General features: G+C 42.3%; 1 protein-coding gene across 2 annotated transcripts in view; it reads right to left on the minus strand.

The window, feature by feature from the left end:
• The window catches only part of METTL3 (methyltransferase 3, N6-adenosine-methyltransferase complex catalytic subunit), a 1,113,102-nt gene that overhangs the window by 709,541 nt on the left and 378,678 nt on the right, over nt 1-24,883 (minus strand). For both annotated transcript variants that reach the window (XM_044058241.1, XM_044058240.1), the window contains exon 6: nt 11,934-12,121. In XM_044058241.1, the coding sequence (XP_043914176.1) occupies nt 11,934-12,121 (188 nt within the window). The remainder of the gene's footprint in view (nt 1-11,933; nt 12,122-24,883) is intronic.

The following is a 24,883-nucleotide window of genomic DNA, read 5'->3' on the forward strand; positions in this document are numbered from 1 at the left end:
GGGCACGGTTTGCTTTGGTTAATTTAGTCAGTCATGGGGCACGGTTTGCTTTGGTTAATTTAGTCAGTCATGGGGCACGGTTTGCTTTGGTTAATTTAGTCAGTCATGGGGCACGGTTTGCTTTGGTTAATTTAGTCAGTCATGGGGCACGGTTTGCTTTGGTTAATTTAGTCAGTCATGGGGCACGGTTTGCTTTGGTTAATTTAGTCAGTCATGGGGCACGGTTTGCTTTGGTTAATTTAGTCAGTCATGGGGCACGGTTTGCTTTGGTTAATTTAGTCAGTCATGGGGCACGGTTTGCTTTGATTCTTTTTACCTGAACAGGTGCAATCTGTTCAGAGTTTCTAGAAATGTTGCATTACAATAATTCACTGCATCACCTAGAGACACTGGTTTAGGATGCTCCAGTTGAAATATTTTAATAGATTGCTAAATGTTTGTGGAATGCATTTGGACAGATGCCTTATTTGTTTATAATGATGTTCCTCCTGAAAGGATGGAGCTGTTCTATGAACAAGGCAGGGAGATCATCGTTAAGTGCATTTGGAAGTGTAACGGCTGTGGAGACTTTACTTGTATCTGTAACCAATACCCAAAGTAGGCAGGAACCTTCATTATTATTCTTATTGACTCTAGCTGGAGTGGTGATAAGTTGAGTGAAATTACGTAGGTTAATGTTTGATGAAGGAAATTGTGAGAAGTTGTTCAGCCAGCTAATATTCACATCACCCAGAAAGTACAGTTTTGTACCTACCATAAATGTAGATGTCCGATAGATATGCAACTGCAGTCATAACATATGGGTTGTCCTGCCTCAGGCAGCCCTCGGTCGGCCGAATTCCAAAGTCTGGGTCCGGCGTCGGCTGGTGTCGCCTCCTCTCCGACGTCACTACGGCTGGAGTATAAAGGCATCGGCCGACACCATCTTCTTCAGTGTTTCTTGCCCCAGATGCCAGGTGCCCTCCTAGGAAGGCTAAATTTGGTAAATGGATAAAAAATAATCCAAACATGCACAACAGTAATAAACAGATACACCATAGGAAATACCCCCAGCTAATGGGATAAGGGGTAGGGACCTAAAAAAGAAGGATACCGAGGGGTAGGAGGGTGGGAAAATCCAACTGCAGTTGCATATCTATCGAACATCTACATTTATGGTAGGTACAAAACTGTACTATGTCCTTCAAGAATGCAACTGCAGTCATAACATATGGGTTGAATACCATAGCCAAGCTGGGGGTGGATGGATCTATGATAAGGATGGTGTAGCTAAAATCCCCTGCAGGACTGCCGAAGCAAAGCCTGCTCGGGATCTGGAGTATAAAGGCAGGTTGTAGTGCTTGGTAAATGTATGCACGGAGCTCCATGTAGCAGCCTCTAAAATGTCCTTTGTTGCCACTCCTCTTAGGAAAGCTGTGGAAGTGGCGAAAGCTCTGGTGGAATGTGGCCTAATACTGGCAGGCACACCTTTTCCATGGAATGAATAGCAGAATCTGATGCAATGTCCAATCCATTTTGAGATTGTTTGTTTGGAGATTGCTTTTCCTTGTATTCCAGCAGCATAGACTACAAACAGTTGGTCAGACTTTCTGGTGGCCTTCGTTCTGTCCAAGTAGTAACGTAGTTGTCTGTGTATGTCCAAAGTATGCAGTAGTTTTTCCCCCTTGTTTTGAGGATTGGGGAAGAATGTAGGCAGGTGAATAGCTTGATTTAGAGACACCCTGGAAATAACTTTTGGCATGAATGTAGGATTTGTTCTTAGAGAAACTCTGTCTTGATGAAAAATGATGAAGGGAGGCACTGCCATGAGTGCCTGAATCTCCGAAACTCTTCTTGCAGATGTGACTGCCAATAAAAAGACCGTCTTCCATGAAAGAAATTGAATTTCTGAAGTTGCTGCTGGTTCAAATGGAGGAAGAGTTAATTTTTCCAACACATAATTGAGGTCCCATGCAGGTACTGGCTGTCTTCTGGGAGGTTTGATATTCTTTATTCCTCTTAGAAACTGTCGTAGCAAAGGATGTGAAAACACTGGAGGGTCACAGTTGTATTTTGCTGAGATTGCTGAGGCATGAATCTTTATTGAAGAGTATGAGAGGCCAGTATGAAATAGTTCTGCCAAGTATTCTAATATCTGAGGTATACTCGGTAATGTGTCCTGACCCCTGTTGGCATTCCAGATGCTGAATCTCTTCCACTTGGCCGAATAGGTTTTTCTGGTGGAAGGTCTGCGTGCTTCCAGCAAGATCTCTTGAACTGATTTGGAAAGAGAGTTAGGTGGAGAAATCATGGTAGCCTCCAGGCTGTCAGGTGTAATGTTTTCAGGTCTTGATGTACAGTCCTGTAATTGTGTTGTGTTAGGAGCAGGGGCCATAGGGTCAGAGGCCATGGTTTGGTCCGAGATATGGTCAATAGCAATGGGTACCAGTGTTGCCCTGGCCAGTCCAGAGCTATCAAGATGCCTGTTGGTTGTTCTGCTTTGATCTTCAGTATCACCTTGGTCAGCAGAGGCAGAGGAGGGAATGCATAAATTTTCACAGAATTCCAGCTGAAGGAGACAGCATCCGTTTTCCAGGCTAGAGGATGGTGAGTCCTTGTGCAGAACTTTTCCAGGTGATGATTTAAGTGGGAAGCAAAGAGATCTACATCCGGTCTTCCCCATGTCTTCATCAGTTGAGAGAAAATGTGAGGGTGCAGCATCCATTCGTGTGGATCCATAAAATTTCTGCTCAGCTGGTCCGCCAGTACATTGTCCTTGCCTGGTACAAACTGGGATTGTAAATGTATCTTCAGGCTCAGAGATTTTTCCCAGAGAAGCATTGTTAGTCTGCAGAGGGGATAAGAATGGGTGCCTCCCTGCTTGTTTATGTACCACATGACAGTGGTGTTGTCTGTCCATATTAGCAAATGCCCTTGTTGTAGTGATTTTTCGAAAGTTTCGATTGCATGTATCACTGCCAACATCTCCTTTTGGTTTATGTGCAGATGCCTTTCCTTTGGCGTCCAAAAACCTTGAATGCATCTGCCCTCCATGTGCGCCCCCCATCCATGGTCTGAGGTGTCTGTTGTAATCGTTTGGCCTGCTTGAGGTCTGTTGAAAGACATGCCTTTGTTTTGCTGACTGGCTTGAGCCCACCATAAGAATTCCTTTTGCAGACATGGGATAAGTGGGATTATGTCCTCTAGGCTTTGGTTGTGTTGAGACCATAAGTTTTTTAAATACCATTGCAGCTTTCTCATATGAAGTCTTGCCAAAGGTATCAGAAGGATGCAAGATGCCATAAACCCCAGGGCCTACAGGATTTTCCTTGCAGTCAGCTGGGAGAGTTTTGCTAGGCCTTTGAAGTACTCTGGTAAATGCTGCTGCTTTTCCTCTGTGAGGTAGGCCATTTGGTTTTCTGTGTCCAGTTTGGCTCCTAGGAAGATAATCTGTTGGGATGGCAGTAGTTTTGACTTTTGAATGTTGACTGTGTATCCCAAGGCCTGCAGTAGATGCATGATGTAGTCCAAATTTTCTTTTAAGGTTTGTTTGTTGTCTGCTTGTATGAGGCAGTCGTCCAGGTAGGGGTATATTTAAATCCCCTGCAGTCTGCAGTGTGCCACTACTGATGCCAGGCATTTCGTGAACACTCTTGGGCGCAGTAGATAAGCCAAACGGCAATGCTGAGAATTGATAATGCTCTGTCCCTGCAAGAAATCTGAGGTATCTTCTGCAGCTCTGTCTGACTGGGACATGCAGGTATGCCTCCTTGAGGTCCAGAGTGACCAGCCAAGACCCCTTGCCCAGCATGGGAAGGAGTTGCTGCAACGTCAGCATTTTGAACTTTGGCACCATGAGAAAAGTGTTTAGAGTTGACAAGTCCAGTATGGGTCTCCATTTGTTTTCTTTTCTTGGAACAAGGAACAGTCTTGAATAAAATCCCTGGCCTTGCTCCTGAGGAGGAACCCTTTCTATTGCTTTTATACTTAACAGCTTGGAAACTTGAATGAGCGCCTCTGCCCTTTGATGATGTGGCAGGTTTGGCATGCCTTGTCTTATTGGTAATGTGTGGAAGTGGAATCTGTAACCTTTGTCTATCAAATCCAAAATCCAGTTGTCCTTGGTTAAGATATGCCAGTTTTGAGAGAATAAGGATAATTTTCCGCCCAAAGGTGCTTCTCTCTGAACCTTCGTAGGCGGTACGAAAGTCAAGTCATTGTGATTGTCCTTGTGGTGCAGCTGAACTGTCTGCGCCACTTCTTTGATTTGGAGGTTGCCATTGGCGGCCTCTGTATTGCCCTCTACCTCGGGCACGTCTGCTTTTTCCCCTTTGAAACTTGTCTGAGCCGGGGAAGGACCAATTCTTTGAGGGCCAGTTTCTGCTGAATCTGGGTGGCTGAACCTGAAGGAAATCCTTGACTGTCTGTACTGACTTTGCTTTTTCCTCTATGGATTTCAATACATCTTGTGCATTAGCACCAAACAGCTTCTGTTTTTCCAGAGGTGCATCAAATAACTTTACTTTAACATGGTCAGGCAAAGACTGATCCTTTAACCAAGCATGTCTACGTATCACAGCCCCAGTCATAGCTGCCCTACATGAAGCTTCCAGTGCATCATAACCACACTGAAGAAAATGGTTATTAACCTGCTGAGTGTTATGTATATGATCCTGCAATGCCTTTTTATCAATAGGCTCAGGAGAGGCTAACTTTTTCTGTAAATCATCCAGGAGAAAATCTTGGTACTGAAAATGTGGAAAAGGCAGTTGTGACCTCATGGCTAGAGTAGTAGAGGTATATACTTTTTTACCCCATCTCTCCAGGGACCTTGCTTCTCTGTCTGCTGGCAGAGGGTTTTTGGCAGAGGAGGTAGCCACTCCCTTGGGGCCTGTGAAATTGTTTATAGATCCACAGAGTGGGCCTTAAAAAGGTGCTTGTGAGTGTCAGGGACTCTATAATATCTGTACGGCTTGACAGGAGCAGGAGGAAGAGAATCAGGGTTAGCACTGGAGTCAGAGAAAACATCATCCAAAACATCCATAACAGGTGGAATAGCCAAAGGTCTGTGCTGGGGAAGCTTGAGGAAGGTACGAAGCCTTTTCCTGGAGTCAGAGAATTCCTGACCCTGCCATTGAAAATGTTCCCTCATGGAATGCAGGACTTCACCAAAAGAGAAATCCTCTGGAGGGGAGGCAGTGGGAATAGATTCCTCAGCATCAGAGTCCTCGTAGGCCTGGAAGGATTCTTCTTGGGTATCAGAATGCTCAGAATCCCCAGAGGCTTCATCCGAAGAGAGGTCGTCTGCCTGCTCAGTTCTAGGCCTTTTCTCTGCAGGTGGCTGAGAACCCCTGTCCGGATGAGGCTGAGTCCCCCTGATAAGCCCCTGATAAGGGAAATAAGATCTGCAGCCAGAGACATAATCTGCTTATCAGATGAAGGGGCCTGGGTAGTTGGCTTAGGATGGGCCTTGGCCTGACTGGAGGCCTTAGCACGTGCAAAGGCCTTGATGGACATGGATACAGGGGGCCTAGCAGCCCCACGTGCAGGCGTAACCTTGTCCACAGAAATGGTGTCGGGTAGATCCAGAACTTCGGTTTCCGGAGGAAAATCAACAACCGGCACCGGAGAGACCTCCGAGACCAAAGGTCGTGTTAACGCTGTGTCGTCGGCCTGGAGCGGTGGATTTACCACTTCCGAAGGGACCGCAGCACTAGCAGAGGGTTTAGGAGTAGCATCGGTAGTGGACGCGGGCCGAGGGTGTCGGTCCCGGTCCTTGCGTTTTTTAGCAGATTGGGTTGTCGGTTGATCCGACGGCATGATATACGCAAAAGATTCACCGAAAAAGTTCTCGGCGAATTCTGCCCGGCGCCTGAAAGTGCGCTTATTAAAGCAAGCACAGGCAGCACAGGCTGAGACGTCGTGGTCTGGGCCCAGGCAAGGAAGGCAGAGAGAATGGAAGTCCTTATGAGGTATTTGTTTACCACAAGACAAACAATTATTAACTTTCTCAATTTGTTCTGACATCGGCTGAGGCAAGAATAAATGTTCCCCAACAGGGTACTTAGCTTTTAGATGACTTCGGTACTGAAAACTCAGGAGCTGACCGACCGGCACTTGCGAACTGCTTCTGCTTCAGGCACCGCGCGGCAAGAAAGACCGAAGAAGATGGCGTCGGCCGATGCCTTTATACTCCAGCCGTAGTGACGTCGGAGAGGAGGCGACACCAGCCGACGCCGGACTCAGACTTTGGAATTCGGCCGACCGAGGGCTGCCTGAGGCAGGACAACCCATATGTTATGACTGCAGTTGCATTCTTGAAGGACATTGATGGTTTCATTTTTAATTGTACTGGAGATCCAGGTAGGATTTCTTCCAAAATAGATATGTTATTGCCAAATGTATATATACAACTACAATATATAGTCTTTTAGATTTGTTTAGTTTTAGAAAAGAAATGAGAATTTCAGCATTAGAGAACTGTGGAACAGTATTTGCAATTCAGATTGTAGCTTGCTACAGATCACCCTCCCTGACCCAAGACACCCACTCGTTATTCCTGGAGATACTGGAAAACATGAAGGTCCAGCCGAACACCCTTATACTGGGTAATTTCAATTACCCAAACATTAACTAGGAAAACTACAGAAACACTAATACCTTTGCTCAGCGCTTCCTCGACTATATAAACTCAAATGCCTGGACCACCTTATTAGCACCCCCACGAGAGGTAACAATATACTGGGGACCTGGTTATCACCAACATGGGGGATAAATGCTCCACACCTGTGGTAAATTCCTCATTGGTCAGATCAGACCATAAACTCATCACCCTAGATATCCACATACCACCCTAACCCCCTCCCAGGGAAACCACGGTAAAGAGCTGGCAAATTTTGTTACTCCCACGCAGAATGTAAATATGACTGAATTTGCTGTATCCTACACAAAAGCACTCTACAAGCACTTACACGAGTGCATGGACCGTGCTATCCCAAACAAGATCAAGACCCATTCCTCCAAAAAGAGGAAACCAGTCTGGTGGATCCCGGCCATAAATAAGCTCTACAATAGAAGGAAGAGTAAAAACCCAGGAATGGAAGGGATCCCTGACCAACCTTAGCAAAAAGCTAAGAACCCTCATAAAAACCTCTAAGGTGAACTTTGAAAGAAAAATCGCAACAGACACCAAAGACAACCACAAGGCATTTTTTTAGCCATGTCAAGAATCTAAACTGCAACACTCAGATCTGCTCTGAGCTACAGCAGAATGGTGCAAAAGTCACGGAACCAACTGATATTGCCAATATATTGGCAGATAGGTTCAGTGCAAACTTTACCCCACCCTCACCACCTAGAGGGCCCATATCCATACCAGACGATTGTGCTGCCCCTGAAATCACAGACACCCATGTAAAAACAGCACTCTCCAAAGTAAAAAACACAGCATCCACGGGAACTGACAGCATCCCAGGCTGCGTGATACATGAACTCCAAAATGAATTAATCCCGCACCTTAATACTATATTTAACCACAGCCTCACCTTAAGCTATGTGCCCACAGAGTGGCAAATGGCAACAGTCATCACACTCCACAAAGAAGGTGCCACCACTGACCCCGGGAACTACTGCCCCATCAGCCTGATGAGCCTAGTCCGTAAGGCCATGGAGCACATCATCATGGAACTCATAAACAAAGACATAAGGAAACTACAAACTCTAGACCCTACCCAGTCTGGGTTTGTAAAGGGACAGTCATGTCTCCTCAATCTGGTTTACTTTTTCGAAAAGGTCACTGAGGCAATAGATGAAGGGAAGGTGGTCCACACAGCATACCTTGACCTTGCCAAGCCCTTCGATACCACCATTCCCCACTTGGGAATTATAGACAAACTCACTAACCTAAACATAAACCTCTATGTAACAAGATGGGTTGCCAACTGGCTCACGGATAGAACCCATTCAGTGAGAATAGGGAATGCTAGATCAGATTTCAAACCTGAGACTAGTGGAGTACCACAGGGCTCAGTATTGGGACCCCACCGGTTTGGCATCTATTTCTCCAAGGTACAAGCAAACACAGAGGGATTATGGCTGACTGCAAACTGGGCACCATAACTGAGACTCCAAATGACATAGACATCCTTCAGAGGGGTCCCACTGATAGAGATACGTGGTACCAAAATCATGGCCTCAAGTTAAATGCCAAAAGGTGCATTGTCATACTTTTTGGGGAAAAAACAAATGCCAATGAATTACAACATAGGTGGCAGCCCACTTATCACAGAGGGTGTGATAAGAGACCTAGGGACACAGGTGGACAGTAACCTCTCCTTCGACAACCACATCACTAAAATGGTTAGAAAATCCTTCTACATAGCCCATCTTATCACAAAGGGGTTTGCATCTAGGAATAAGGAAGTTATTGTCCCCTCTACTCATCAGTCATTAGACCCATAACTGAATACAAAGCCCTGTTTGGGATGTACCTTCCAAGACATCTGCAACAACTGGAGAGGCCTCAAAAGTACCCCACAAAGAGGAAAACGGGCCTTAAACACATGCCCTATGCCACAAGGCTAAAAAACTCAAACTATACTTGGTCGCGTACACACTACTCAGAGGTGACCTATGCCAAACATACAAGACTATGGCAAACCCCGAATTGCTGGAAATGCTCCACCTAAGGAAAACCCAATCCACCAGAGTTACACACTCAAGGGACATTAACCTGACAGCAACAATAAACAGGACATGTTGGAGGGACAGATTTGTGTCCCAGAGACTCCCCTTGCTCTGAAATAGGGTCCCCATATGTGTGAGGCAGAGCCCCTCACTAGCGCTCAAGAAGAATCTTGATGAGTGGATGGGAAACAGGAAATTCACCCCGGGAATCACGTCTGTCGCCCTGCTCGACAGAGGCACAGGTAACTAAACCCCATGGGAGGCGAAAGCCAAAACATTTTGGCTACGCTTAATTATGCTCTAGGGCCAATAGCCTAGTACTTACCTATGAACCTATGTTCAAGGCATTAGGAAAAAGAAGTGTGACTCCATCTCCTGTTTTGTGAAGTCCGTCTGACCTTATAGTATTGAAACCTGGAGGGAGAAATTCAGTATCTTTTGTATTAGGTTTCAGCCAGGTCTCTGTAGCAGCAACAAAATTTGGCTAACTGAGATATCCATGTATAAAAATCAGTAATTTTATTACGAATGCTTTGGAAGTTTAATGCAACATTTAAGGATTTGTATAAGTTGTGGGGGTTAGATAGAGCTAATGGGTTAATATAAGTAGGTCCTAGGGTAAATATCACTGCATAGGGGTAGGTTTGAAAAAAAAATGGGAGAGTAGAAGGTTAGTAATTGCTGTCTTTTTGATCTGCTCAGATGAATCAGATGGTACAGGATAGTGCAATTTAATAGAATTAATAATTTGTGAAAGAGTAGCGGATTAATTAGATGTAGCCTGGGAGATGTCTCTGGGTAGCTACTTGTTGGATAAGTTTGGAAAGATGTGGCAGATGTAGGTTTAGAGGGAAAGGAGATACAGTGGAGTGCTAAGATGTGATATTAGAAAGTAAAATAGGGTAACAAGAGAGAGAAGGAGTATACTAACACTTGAGAGTCATTAAGGGAAAGGAGGTATTAAATGGCTTAAGTGAGGAAGTCTGGTTACAGTTAAAGAGTAACAGCAGTTACAGTGTAGCAGTATACAGTAGGAGAAATATGAGGTAAGTGGGGTAGAAGAGAAAGTAGTGAAATGATGTAGAATATGATTGAGAGGTGCGGCAAACTAGGGGACACTAGCAAAGGAGTGGGTGGCAGAAAGATGAATAGTTAGGATTAGGATGTTTTTAATATAGGTAGATACTGATAGGTTAGTTCACAATAAGTTGTTTGCCAATAACTATTAAATCTCTCAAAGAGTGTGGTAATGGCAAGAGAACCGGAGTTATGAGAGGGAATTAAAATGGGGAAGTATTTGAATACAGGAAGTTTGAAAGGTAGGTGGGCAGGAAGGTAAATGAGAAGAAAGAGACTGGTCAGTATAGGGGAAGTGGGTGGAGCTTATGATTTAAGTTTAGGTATAGTGGGAGGGAATTGGGGGGGTAGGGTAAGACAGCGGAGTGAGCTGAGTGAAGCGTGGGTGAATGAAGAGGGCTGCACCTGGCTTTGAAAATCTGCGACTGTGGAAGAAAAAACATCAGTATGGTAAATCACAATATACATATGTTTGGAGAAAGTGCAATAATAAATATATATATATATATATATATATATATATATATATATATATATATATATAAAACGGATTCATTTCATAATCTCGAAAGACTGAAATCTGACTTTCAGTTTTTTGAGACCATGAAATCGAATCCACACAACACTGAAAGCCCAAAACCGCAAAATTTAAAACACAGAAAACACAGTGTTGTGTGGATTCGATTTCATGGATTCGATCACACATATACCACAAAACACACACACAACAAAACAAACAACACACACATCCACAAACTTACATCACAAATAAGCAGGGGGCAAGCCCCCCTGCACCCCCAACATCTCCCCTACTTATATATACTAACTCCAAGATCGCACAAACAGAAAACTGAGAGCAAACACACACATTCTACAGTCCCTCACACACACACATCACACATAACAGCACACTCACATAAGCTCAAAATCCCACCCAAAACCCTTACAAAACACTCACTCACCTGACATTACACCTAAATCCACACATGGCACTGCACACCATCCTCATACAACCCCAGAAATTACGTAGCTAAAAGCCATAACCGTGAATTCGAGATATTCAAATTCGTGATTATGCATTTTCGCTATTTCAAAACTTCGACTTTATAGTGTTGAGATACTGAAATTCAACATTTCAGTATTTCGTGATTATATATATATATATATATATATATATATATATATATATATATATATATATATATTATTATTTTTTTTTGGGGGGGCTTGGCTATAACAGCTATCATGACTCTGTTGCATGTTTCTGCAAATCTGGCTTGGTGAAAAGTCAGCTTTCTTTTATGAGAAACTCACCACAAACTATCTTCTGGTGGTACAATTCTCTTTTGATGGTACAATGCTAGACAATTTCACCATCACCGGATGTTCTGCTTCTGCAAAGCTTACACTCTGCAACTGGATCCTCACAATAACATTGCATTCCAGCAGGGCAGGGGTCACAGTTCAAAGATTCAGGACTATAATTTATTATTATTATTATTTAATTTTATTTGCTTTTGTTGACCAGAAAAGTCCACTGGGCTGAAATGAGCCCATTTCAGTGGAGGCCCGGGAGAAAAGCTCCATAACATAATACAAGATAGTAGAGTTAAACAAGAGTTTCAAAAAGTGATAAAACATTTTTTTAACTTACACACAATCAGAAGAAATAATTGGAACTTAGTTCAATTATGTTGCTAGAGGTTATGCCCCTGGACCAGTGTTTACAAAGAAGGTGGGGTCTATTACACAGGTGCAGAAGTAGGATTCTTCAGCATGACCCCAACATTAGACTGTGAGAAGACAAAGCTCTAGGAGGGAGCTATATGAAGCTTAATACTCTATTTACTTCAGTAATAACGGCATTCATGGATAATGCATTCGGTCATACAACAATGTGACCACAAAAAAACACACGTCATATTCTTTTTTTGTTTGTTTTAACAAACTGATAAACACACTAAGCACACACAATACTATTCCAGGGAGGCAGTGGAGTAGTTAAATGGTGGAAACTGATCCTGCATCTGCTAGATTTAGTAAACTTATTCAGACCTACAAAGTCTAGCCTTCAGACCATGCGATCAGCTCAAAATAGACAGCAAAATATTCCACTAATCTGTACAGGCTGAAAATATACTGGAAAAAAAGCAAAGATCCCATTGGCACTACCACCCACCTCATGACCATACCTGCCGGTCACCCAGAGGAAAAGGAAGCCCTCGTCCTGTAGTACAGGAATGTTAAGCTTCATTAGCTCATCATCTGTAAGTGTGCCATAAGGTAGCTCCATGTGGATATCCCATGGGGGATCAGCCATTACCACTGCAAATTTTCCCAGGATGCTGAAATCCATATAGCGAATATCACAGCAGATCCACTATAAATGAGGAACAAAGAGAGGTACATAATTCACGGTTTTATCAGTTTTTACAAATAGCATCACAATTTTCATGTTATTAATATTTATTCAGAACAATCTGCAATATAGGCACATCAATTTTTTTTTTCACAAACAGCTATAAACATTGATAAAGTGGTAATAAACTCAGCTGTGTGCAGCTTTAGAGAACAGCTCTTCATTATCAATGTGACATCGTGATTGACTGAATTGTGCTCACACTATCTGTGCAAGATTGACATACACAGTTAAGGTTATCGTTATTTATTTATTTATTTGTTTACCGGGATGGTCCACTGGGCCAAACTTTATTACTTTTCAAACTCCTGAGTGACTGTGTAGTTGGTACTTATACATTTATGTGGTTCCATATAAGGGTGAAACATGGTTTTGCTTTACAATATCACTTTTTTCCTTTTATTTTGCTGTCAAATTTCATTTTGAGATTTATGAAAATCAACAAAAATAACCCTATTTTTAGAGTGAAGCAAATTAACACAGCTGAAGCACAAACCCCAGACTTGTTGAAAAGCCTAGAAAATACAGTTGTGTACACTTACTATAAATGTAGATGTTCGAGAGTATTCACTGTTGCAGTCATTACATTTGCGTAATCTGCTGGCAGGTTGCCCTCAGTCAGCCTTATTAACAAAGTCTTGGGTCCTGTGTCAGTTGCTGTCCCTTCTTCCATGACGTCAGGTCGTCAGGGGTATAAAACATGCAGCCGACACCATTACATCAGTTTTTCTTGCCCCAGATGTCAGGTGCCCCCCTAATGGGAAGCAATTAAATATAAAAGTACAATGATATCCCTCCAACAAAAAAGCAAATACACCAAAAAGGCTTTTAAGCATAGTAAAGGAAAGTAGAGGTATAGCCAAAAGAATTTAGGGGACTGAAGGGAGGGTAACCAGGACTGCAACAGTGAATACACTTGAACATCTACATTTATGGTGAGTGTACACAACTGTACTATGTTCTTCATGTTTCACTGTTGCAGTCATTACATTTGGGTAGATTCCCAAAGCTGTGGTTGGGAGGAGGAAGTTAGAAAGCTTTAGGGCCAGCTATAATGCCCTGCAAGACTGCAGTGGCAAAGCCAGTTCTGGATTTAGAGAAAATTGGTAAATGATAATGCTTGGTGAAAGTATGTACAGAACTCCAGGTAGCAGCTTCTAGGATGTCCCTGGTAGGGACGTCTCTGAGAAAGGCTGCAGAGGTAGATGCAGCCCTGGTGGAGTGAGGCCTGATCCCCTGGGGGATAGGTTTTCCATGGTGCTTATAGCAGAAATGAATGCAATGGCTTATCCATTTACAAATGGTTTGTTTTGAAATAGCCTTCCCCTCTGCCCCTGCAGCAAATGCCACCAGCCGTTGTTCAGATTTCCTTTGAGGTTTAGTCCTGTCCAAGTAGAATCTAAGTTGTCTGTGCACATCTAAGGAATGCAGTATCCATTCCCCTTTATTCTGTGGATTGTGAAAGAAGGTTGGCAAATGAATGGACTGATTAAGAGCCACACTGGATACCACCTTGGAAGGATGGACTGGTTCTGAGGGACACCCTGTCTGCATGAAAGATGATGAAAGTCTCCACTGCCATAAGGGCCTGTAATTCAGATACCCTTCTAGCTGAAGTGTTTGCTAAAAGGAAAGCTGTTTTCAAGACAGAAATTTTAAGTCTGCAGTAGCAGCTGTCTCGAAAGGAGGTAGAGTGAGTTTCTCCAACACAAAGTTAAGGTCCCAGGGCTGGGGTTGGAGCTCTCCTGGGTGGTCTCAACATTTTGGCCCCTCTGAGGAACTGCTTGAGCAGTGGATGAGAGAAGAGGGGAGGTTCTGTGTTATAATGAGCTGAAATGGCTGAGGCATGGATTTTAATGGAGGAAAAAGACAGGCCCTTGTGAAGCATCTCAGTAAAGTATTGTAAAATCTGAGGTAAACTAGGTGCTGCTGTGCTCATCCCTAGAGACTGGTTCCAGACACAGAATCTTTTCCATTTTTCAGCATAAGATTTTCTAGTACTAGGCCTCCTTGCCTCAAATAATATCCATCACAGGTTTACTGAGGGATGGTAAGGGAGAGATTATGTCATTAGCCAGGCTGCAAGGTTTAGTGTTAGAAGCTGAGGGTGCAGACTCTGGTTCTCCTGCTGAGATAACAGGGAAGGAGTCTGAGGCAGATGCCATGGGGATAACCGTGACACACTGCCCAGGAGATCGCCCACTGCTACATCTTTACAGCTTAAACTGTCTGCCAGGATGTGCACTGCAATCAGAAACCACTGAGAGGAGATCGCCCACTGCTACATCCTTACAGCTTAAACTGTCTGCCAGGATGTGCACTGCAAAAACCACTGAGAGGAGATCGCCCACTGCTACATCCTTACAGCTTAAACTGTCTGCCAGGATGTGCACTGCAATCAGAAACCACTGAGAGGAGATCGCCCACTGCTACATCCTTACAGCTTAAACTGTCTGCCAGGATGTGCACTGCAATCAGAAACCACTGAGAGGAGATTGCCCACTGCTACTTCCTTACAGCTTAAGACCGTCTTCCCTTTGCTTGTTCACCTGCCATAGCACAGACTTTGTTTTTAAACACCTTTAGTAAATTATCCCAACTAACACCATAAGTAAAAAGGTCATACAGACAAACCAATTAGCAAAAACTACAAGCAAAACCTAGCCAAGCTAGATTTTCTACTGTGTGACACCTTAAATCTCCTTGTTATGACTGAAACATGCATGTCCACAGCTACTGGGGTTTGGCATATTGGCCTGAATGTATCCACAAAAACTTAAAAAGAAAAAAGTAAAAAGTCATGGACATTCAGAAGCCATAGAGCTGAAAGACCTGATGTCTTCAAGGTATCATTTACATACATCCCATGGGCCTCCATTTCAGGAGGATTAACAGGTCTTCCAGATCTTTATTACTTTCTTCACTCATAGCTTCCAAACTTCCACAGGAAAACAATCTTGTTACTGGAGACTTTCCTGAAGAATGATTACACATCACATTTTTTATTTTATCACCTCCAGTCTTAACTGTTAGTTATTGAACCTCGTCTACCTCTAACCTTGGCATAATTAAGACTTCCATAAATATTTCCACCTGTACTCTTTCTCTATTTTGCCCGTTTGATTCTCAGCTAGAGCGTCGTCTGTGTGGCGACATGTGTGAACGGGCGTTCCTTCGTTGAAGGTTGTGCATTAGGCCCAGCAAGCCAGCACGTAAAACTCTACTGCCAATCTTTAGCGGACCGGAGTTCCGCTGTGGCAACCCCTAACCGGGAAAAGCCGAAAGACTCAAACAAACTCTTTCTCAATTTCAACATTTCTCTGCTTTATACAAATTTTCATAAAATTTCCACTACAGCTCTAAAGCCTCTACAGCAGATGTGTCCAACCTGCGGCCCACGGGCCACATTGTAGCCCTCGCAGTTCTTCCATGCGACCCACAGCTGTTAACTGCAACTTCAGTGATCTGTAACTGCAACATTGATGTGCCCATGCGTCAAAGCACCCTTCCCGTTTTTTTTTTTTTTGCGCTGAAGTAGGATCTGTGTGTTCTTGCCTCTGTGTTATTTCACACCAAATAATCAGTGTGTGTGTATGTGTGTGTGTGTGTGTGTGTGTGTGTGTGTGTGTGTGTGTGTGTGTGTGTGTGTGTGTGTGTGTGTGTGTGTGTGTGTGTGTGTGTGTGTGTGTGTGTGTGTGTTCATGCTGAAGAGGGATTTGTGTACAGATTTGCCATTATTGCCTCTGAAAGGGACAGTACCCAACTGTATTAATAGGTAAGTGCGGAGGGACTGAGCGAGTGCGTGTGTGAAAGTAGGAGAGAGAGTGTGTGTGTGTGTGTGTATGTATGGGAGAGAGAGACAGAGTGTTGTACTGAATTAACGTACCTGTCAACTGTATGGATTTTCGAAGACTGTCTGGTATCTTGTCCAAGCTCACAAAGAGTGGGTAACAAATGGGTGGCAATCAGCTAACTAAGTCTAAGTGTAGAAGGCCGTATTTTTTGTCAGAACATCATTCCCTGAAAATGTTGTTAATAAATCAAAGGGATTGACATATGGATTATTTGGCATGCTTAAAGTCCAGTTGCTGCATTATAAACAGTGTCCATTATGGATGGTAGTATGACTTTTGCTCAGAGGAATGCAGTACATCAGAATATATCCATGTTATGATGATATTGCTTCAGAAATAAAAAAAACAAGCTTATTTTTCTTAAGGAAGTTTTATATTGGTGGATTTATGCTTGCTCTTCCTCTCAAATTTAGACTTAAGCAGTGACCCACACTACATGACGATACAATTGTGTATGTGTCTTTGTATTTGAAGTCACCAACAAAAAGTACATTCTGGAGAGAGAGAGATCTGGCATATTTTCTTGTGAAATTTGTTAGAAAATTTCAAGAGAGTCAGAAATTTGGTCCTGTATGACTAGGTATCGCTAATATTACTACATACAAATTAGTTACTGTTTTTTTCATATTCATTTCATAATTTCAGGTGGACAACTAAGTATATCTCAGAATCCTATCATTAGGGTGTCTTCTGAAATCATATCTAAAATAATAGCTGCTCCTCAGACTATATGATTTTTTACTGTCATTTTATATGTATAGCATATGGTTATTTTACTTGTTTAGGAAGACATTTACAAATTTGAGAATATGCAGCCTGTTTTTCTAGATTCTGTTAGCTCATGCAGTGGGCTGTATAAAGCTGAATATTCTCTTGTTTGCCCTGATAATTTTGTAATGATACCAGGAAGAGTGATATAGGGATATGGTGATAAGATATTGATAGATTACCTCCATAAAACATTCAATTAAAAAAAAAATCTTACCAATGACATAAATACTTTGTGCTGCTGTAACACTGGGCCTAAAAAGAAGATGCATTTCTGTACAGAAGTCAATACTATAGTATAAAAATTGTCATTTAATTTTGTTTTATAATCAAAATTCAAGATGCACTTTTCCTTTGCCTTTGGAACTTAGAGCTCAGACTATGAGTTTTATCATAGGTAATTATTCCAGTGCCATGCCTTGAAAATGTTCTAGGACTACAGTCAACTTTTTGGAAATATAGCCATTTATGTACAAGAAGTAGAAATGGCCAAACAGAAAACAGTATTTGCAGGTTTAAAGATAATTGATTCCACGTCATATTCTTGTGATAATGGCACTAATACCCTTTTACTATGCTCAGATAAATAAATACCAATGCAGATCTCTTCATACTATTTAACAAACATGCATCTTAGAGCAGACATCAGGAATGCAAAGAATGGCAATATGAAATATCGTTGTTGTATAGATACTTTTTGGGCATCTACTGCTGACTTTAGATCTGCAGCATTTCTCATCCCTCTAACATACTTAATGATGCCCACAATTTTGGAAGCTTACCTTGGATTTGTCTCCTCCGCAATGATTGTGTCCCTTCAAATGAGAAGATTTCTCAGCCCAATGGCCTAGTAACAGCCAAGTTCAAACAGTGGACAGGGCATGTACAGGTGCAATAATTGTCCAGCTGAGTTTTTGTGCATGTCCCTACTAATCACCGGTATACTTGTATGCTATACATCACATGGTGGTTGCACAGGGGTGACATGGGGAGCCACCTCCTCATATAATGATATGCCCCATATTAAGTCCAGCCATCTAGCAACTTGATTGATGGCTGTTATCATAGCTATAGCGTCACCACCAGGTCGTGTCCTGGGTGTGCCTTTGAACCTGTTCTCAACATTCTGCTCCCTCCTCCCTCCAAAAAGTGAGCAGCCTTTTACCTCATCATTCCTCTTCCCACATCATTCGCTCCTCCAGCACTTGGGCTGACAATCTACCTAGGCTGGCTGTGTTTCAGTCAGAGCTTCTTCCCTATGTGCCATAAAACATCTTTAAGAAACCAGCAAAATCAAGAGGTATGATCTCATAAAAATGGAAGGGTTCCGTACCTGTTTATTTGCATACAAAAAAAATATATATATATATATATATATATATATATATAAACTAAGATGTTAGAGTTAACTGTTAGATTACAAATTAGAATTTTAAGGCAAATATTAGGCATTTATTACATTTATTCAATGTTCGAATGCACCTACAGTACAGCCAGGTCGTCGACTTTAGTCACCCGTGTCAGTGAAAGAGTTAACTATATGATATATTTCATATGCAGCCCCAGACAATTTCTGTTCACTCAATGCGGCCCCGGCAAGCCAAAAGGTTTGACACCCCTGCTTTACAGGATCTCTGGTTATTTTTCTTGTTATAGGTTCCCTAAGTTTGCTGACAACCCTTTCAAGTTTCTGCCGCCTAATTCATTGTGGCAAGAGTTTTTGTGGTCTGGAGTAAAAAAAAAAAAAAATAGTTGCTTAACTGCAATCTTTTTCATCTCATGCATATCATCCAGATACTCCCTTATTTTCTCTTTAGAACTCTGCATTTGCTCCTCCTCTTGTTCTATGAGATTCCCCTTATTCTCAAATACTTTAACTTTGTCAGCCTCTCTAAGTAATTTCTATTAGTTCTTAACCATATATCTTTCTCTCGCTATTTCCACCCTATCTTAACCATATATCTTTCTCTCTCTATTTCCACCCTATTTTTAAACTCCATTTTCATTTTATCCCAGTCACTAACTATAACTTCTGAAGATAGCTCTATCGTCCTTAACAACTCCCAAATAAGTTCATAGGTTCATACTAGGCTATCTGCCCTAGGGCATTTATAAGCCTAGCCAGAGTGTGTTTGGCTTTCGCCACCCATTTTAAATTAATTTTGCTATGCCCTTTTTCGAGGTTAGTATACTGTGCCTCTTGTCTAACAGTGACACAGAAGTGATACCCGGGGTAAACCTACGATCTCCCATCCACTCATCAAGATTCCTCTTGAAGAGAGTCAATGAGGGACTCTGCCTAACCTGGACTGGGATTTTATTCCAGAGTGAAGGGAGCCTCTGGGTTATGAATCTGTCCCTCCAGCATGTCCTATTTATTTCAGTGCTGAGGTTCAAGTCTCTCGAGCGCGTAGCTCGATGGGATTTGGATTTTCTGAGGTGCAGCATGTTCAGTAATTCCGGGTTGGACATGGCTTTATACGTCAGGCAAAGATTGCCTCTGAGCAGGCCACTGAGTAGAGCTGGAGTTTCTTTAACCGGGCAGCATATGGCATCTGTTTGAGCCCTTTGATCCTCTTGGTGAGGTACTTTTGGGGTCTTTCCAGTTGCTGCAGGTGTCTGGTAAGGTACATCCCAAAAGGGGCATTGTACTCGATTATGGGCCTGATGAGGGATGAGTAAAGAGGCATGATGACCTCCCCTGATCTAGATGTGAATCCCTTCATGATTGTGGGTTATATAAAATGTTTTTCTAACCACTTTGGCCACATGGCTGTCAAATGAGAGATTGCTATCAACTTGGGTCCCCAGGTCCCTAATTACTTCTTCTGTACTTAATGGATTACCACCTGTGTGGTAATTTGTGGGCACTTTGTTTTTGCCAAAGGGGATGACTATACACTTTTTGGTGTTTAGCTTGAGGCCATGGCTCTGGCACCAGTTGTCTGTTTCTATGAGGCCCTTTTGGAGGATGCATGTGTCGGCTGGAGAGTCGATTATGGTGCCCAGTTTGCAGTCATCTGCGAACTTGGTCAGCCACAGTCCTTCCGTGTTGGCCTGTACCTCCGAGAAATATAAACCGAACAAGAGAGGTCCCAGGACTGAGCCTTGTGGGACGCCACTGGTAACTGGCTTGGAGTCTGACACGGCTCCAGCAATTCTAACCATGTGGGTTCTGTCCTTGAGCCAGTTTGCAACCCATCTAGTGACATAGGGGTTTATATTTAAGCTGGTGAGCTTATCTATAATGCCCGAGTGGAGTATTGTATCAAAGGCTTTTGCGAGGTCCAGGTAGGCTGTGTGGACCACCTTCCCCTCGTCAATGGCCTTGGTGACTGTTTCAAAGAAATCAACCAGGTTTAAGAGGCAGGATCTGCCCTTAACAAAGCCAAACTGGGTAGGTTCCAGTGTCTGTAGGTCCCCTATATCTTTATTTATGAGGTCCATGATGATCCTTTCCATAGCTTTGCAGACCAAGCTAGTCAGGCTTATGGGGTGATAGTTTCCAGGATCCGTTGAGGCACTACCTTTGTGGAGAGGGACCAATGTTGCTGTACGCCACTCTTTGGGTACATATCCTGTAGTAAAGCTGAGATTGAACAGTAGTTTTATGTTTGGGTTTAGCTCTTCTTGGAGTTCATGCAGAACGCAGCCCGGGACACCGTCTGGTCCCATTGATGCTGTGTTTTTTGCTTTGGAGAGGGTGGCTCTTACCTAAGCATCTGAGATGTCAGGGGGGCAGCACTCTACTGGGATAGATATTTGCCCTTTTGGTGGGGGGGGGGGGAGTTTGCGCTGAACCTATCAGCTAGGATGTTGGCAATGTCTGTGGGTTTGGTGTACTTTTTTTGTCATTTTTGGACTAATTCTGAGAATATCTGGGAATTCCCACCCAGGTTCCTAACATAACTAAAGAAAGCCTTGTGATTATCCTTAGTGTCCTGTGCAATTTTTCTCTCGAAGATGGTCTTTGACGATTTTATGACTGCCCGTAGTTTTTTGCTAATACTGATCAGAGATGCCTTCCCTTTTTGGGATTTTGCTCTATCATGTAGTAGCTTCCTCCTTCTATTGTATAGTTTGTTTATGGCTGGGGTCCACCAGACAGGACATCTGCCTTTGGAGAATTGGGTCTTGGTTTTATTTGGGATTGCATGATCCATGCATTCCTGAAGGTGTTCATAGAATGCATTTATAAAGGATTCTGTGGTCTGGGCCGTATTTTCCACAGGCCCGGGGGCTTTGAAGGATTCCACCTCGGTTTTGAGGAGTGTGAAATTTGCTTTAGAGAAGTTTTTCACTGTGGTTTTCTGGGCAGGGGGTGGGGTCGGGATGTGAATATCCAGTGAGATTAGTTTATGGTCTGATCTTACCAGTGAGGGATACACTTCTGGTCTGGAGCATAGAGTCCCCATGTTGGTGATGATCAGGTCCAGTATGTTTTCCTCTCTTGTGGGAGTGGTAACAAGTTCTTTCATAGCATTTGAGTTTATAAATTCTAGGAACCTTTGGGCTAGGGTGTTGGAGCTAGAGTAATGCTCCCAGTCTATGTTTGGGTAGTTGAAGTCGCCCAATATAATGGTGTTTGGAGAGACCTTCATATTTTCCAGTGTTCTCAGGAAGGCCGAGTGGGGTTCCTGGGTTTGGGAGGGTGGTCTGTAGCAGGCTATAAACTGGAAAGCAGTTTTACCCACTGTTAGTTGCACATGGATAGTCTCTGATGCTTCGTGCTGTGCCACCAACCTGGAGGTGTGGGTATCTTTGACGAATATTGATACTCCCCCCTCCTTTTGTGGTTCGGTCCAAGTTTTGGGGCTGAAAAGCATGGTATGAGGTATAACCTGGTAGTGCTGGGGTGCTCTCGGGAGCCTTGAACCAGGTTTCTGTTGCTGCACAGATATCGATGTTCTCCATGCTAAGGAGAGTTTTGAGTGCGTGCATCTTGAGGTTTAGACTTCTGGCATTGAGTAGCATTACTCTTAGTTTCTTATCCCTTGTGATACCTATGGAGGTGGGTTTGTCTTTTGAGCCTTGCCTAAAAAAGGCACTATGGGGGTAGCAAGAGCCTTTGCCAATATCCGAAAGCCCAGGGGTGACAGGTGCAAGCCGTCCCTAGCGAAGCATCGTGGCTTGTCGAGCATGTCATCCCAGGCTGACAGGCATTGGATCCCCTTTGAATGACACCAATACTTAAGCCAATTGTTGAAATTGATCATCTTGTCTTCATATTGTGGCATCATTCTTGGTGAGGGTAAGATGCTACTCAAGGTCAGGGTCATACCGGACTGAGCTACATGCTCAGAGAGCTCCTCTATGTCTCTTTTCATGTAGTCCATGGAGTTCCACTGCCATTCCTTAAATTCCTCTCTTTTTAAATGCTAGGTGGAAAGGCGCTAGTGTCTAATTTTTACTTTAACTTGCATTTCTTTTTTTGTTTAAACAAATATCTTCATTAAATCATCACTTATGACATAGACAATCATACAGTTATGTAAATGAAAACAAAGTACATCAACATAATCCTAGTAGCAAGCATTTATCATCATAAACCATATTGACATAATTTTAGTTGCAAACATTATACATCACTTATAATCTACCCAATCATTCTCACTCAAACATTACTACAAACCTCATTCAAATACTGCCTTCTGTTAAACCTCACTCCTCCCCTGTATGTATTCCCCTTTTTTCTATGCAATTTGTTCCTACCCTTTTCTAAAGATACCATTTCTGGTTATTTTATCTATGTTTCTATATTCACTACTTCTAGTACAGTTAGTTGGTTTAGACTTTGATTTCCATTTTCTAGTAATAGCTTTTTTGGGCAGCCACCATAATTAGACTCAACAAGGCCTTACTATGTCTAGGCAATTTCGATCCTGTATCATAGCTTAGAAAAATCATTTCCTTAGTTACACCAATCTGCTCAACCAGTACCTCTGGCAGAGTTGTCTGCAGGGAATTTTTAAACTCTGCCAAATCACTGCCTCCCAGAAAATATGTTCCTAATGTTCTCTTTCTTACCCATCACACCTCCAACATTTGCTTCTATGTAAACAATTCCAAGCAAATGTCCTAACTAAATCTTCTAGATTTTTTTACATATTTGGAAGACAAACGCACATCTCCCCCATTGTTTCTTTGTGAATTGCTTATTCAATCTCTCTTCTCAACCCTTTCTAACCTCCTCTGATTCTTATAGTTATTGTGCAATATTTTATATGCTCTACTAATTATTCATTTTTAGCATCAGCTTCTGTTCTACATTCTACTAAACTCTACCAGTGCTGGTCTTTTGCTTAGAACCCCCTCTATTTCTTTCTCTTTACCTATACCTGATATCAGTTCTTGATAAGGAAGGCAATCTGCATCCTGCAGTCCAAATACATTCTTGGCTCTTCCCATTCTATTACCTTTCACCCTCAATTATTTCCTCCCAATACCTTGGTTCTATTAACAGTTTTCTCCAATAAATTCCACCCTCCTCTTGCCTTGTCTATATCCCTAATTGCAGTCATCCATATCAGCAGAATCTCCTTTCTCCATTCAATTGTTGGCTTAGTTCTTAGAATACTTTCTCCCACTTTATAAATATAATATTCTGTTATTCTCCTTACAGATCTGCATCCAAAATCCCAGCCTCTCTTTGTTTCTTGAACTTCCACCTATATCATCATCACTTTCCACTGTGAATTACAGGTTTCTGCTTGTGCTATATATTGCAGCCTTAAGTTAACTCATGATGTCTTCCCCACCCAGATAAAATCCTTCAGCTCTTTATTAATTGCTATCCACAACTTCTCCTGTGGCTGATAAAAATATGCCTGACCTGTGTATAAAACTAAAGGGACTAAAAACATTTTAACTGCTTGTATCTTACTATCCACACCCATATAACAAAGCTTCCATTTTCTCAGTTTTTGTAGTATATTTTGTTTAGTCTCTTCCATCATATCCTTACCTGCCACACCAGAATAATTTTTAATCCATACTCCTAAATACTTTTTTATCATGTCCCCATAAATATGGATATTGCTGAACCTGGTGTGTGGATACATCATTTACCACTATTGCCTTTGTTTTAGATTCATTAATTTTGATTTAAAATTCTCTCAAAATGTTCCACAACTCTGTAATGGCCTTTTCTGGTTTTATCAGTTATAAAATATCATCTGCAAATAGAGCAAGCTTTTCTTGACTACCATACCAATTATATCCTTGAATTTCTAAGTCCCTTATTTTCTTTGTCAGTGGTTCTAAATATAATGCAAATAACAAAGGAGAAAGAGGACACCCCCCTGCTTTATTCTTCTGCTCAAGCAGAACTTATCAGAGAGGAACCCACTCACTTTACTTTTCAATTCCATTCCTTCATATATCCTCCTAATCAACCTTATAATTTTAATCAGAGACTACAAATGCTTCCATTAGAGCGCTCAAAGTCCCAACTTATTCTGTCAAATGTTTTCTCTGCATCAAGACCTACCAACAACAGTGGTATTCCCTTACATTCTGCTTCCCAATGGCTCATCAATGTTCTGTTAATTTTGTCAAATGTTTGCCTCCCCTCCATAAAACCACACTGATCCATACCCATCAATGTTGGCATCATTTCTGCCATTCTGTTAGCCATTATAGACAAACACTTTACAATCATGATTTAATATTGAAATTAGCCTTCATGAAGCTGAATCTGATTATCTTTATCCTCTTTAGGTATTTACAGCTACCACTACTTTCTTCCAGGATGCTGATACTTCTCCTCATACTCTTAAAATACTGTTAAACCTTCCAGACCTTTATCAGTGTTCCCCTCCTAGCTTCCAAACTTCTACAGGAATACCATCAATTCCGGAGGACTTTCCTGTAGATTGCTTACACATCACCTCCTAGTCTGTTAGTAGTTAGCAATTGAACCTCATCTACCTATAACCCTGGCATATTTAATTCTTCCATAAACATTCCCACGTGTACCTTTACATATATCTCTGCTTTATATAGACTTCATATTATTTCCAAAATTTTTCTAATACTTCTACAGGATCACTTGTTATCTTCCTCCCTAAGCCTGGCAACAGCCCTTTCTACTTTCTGTTGC

The sequence above is a fragment of the Protopterus annectens genome, chromosome 16.part0, assembly GCF_019279795.1.
Source record: "Protopterus annectens isolate FY-2018-M chromosome 16.part0, PAN1.0, whole genome shotgun sequence".
NCBI lineage: Eukaryota > Metazoa > Chordata > Ceratodontiformes > Protopteridae > Protopterus > Protopterus annectens.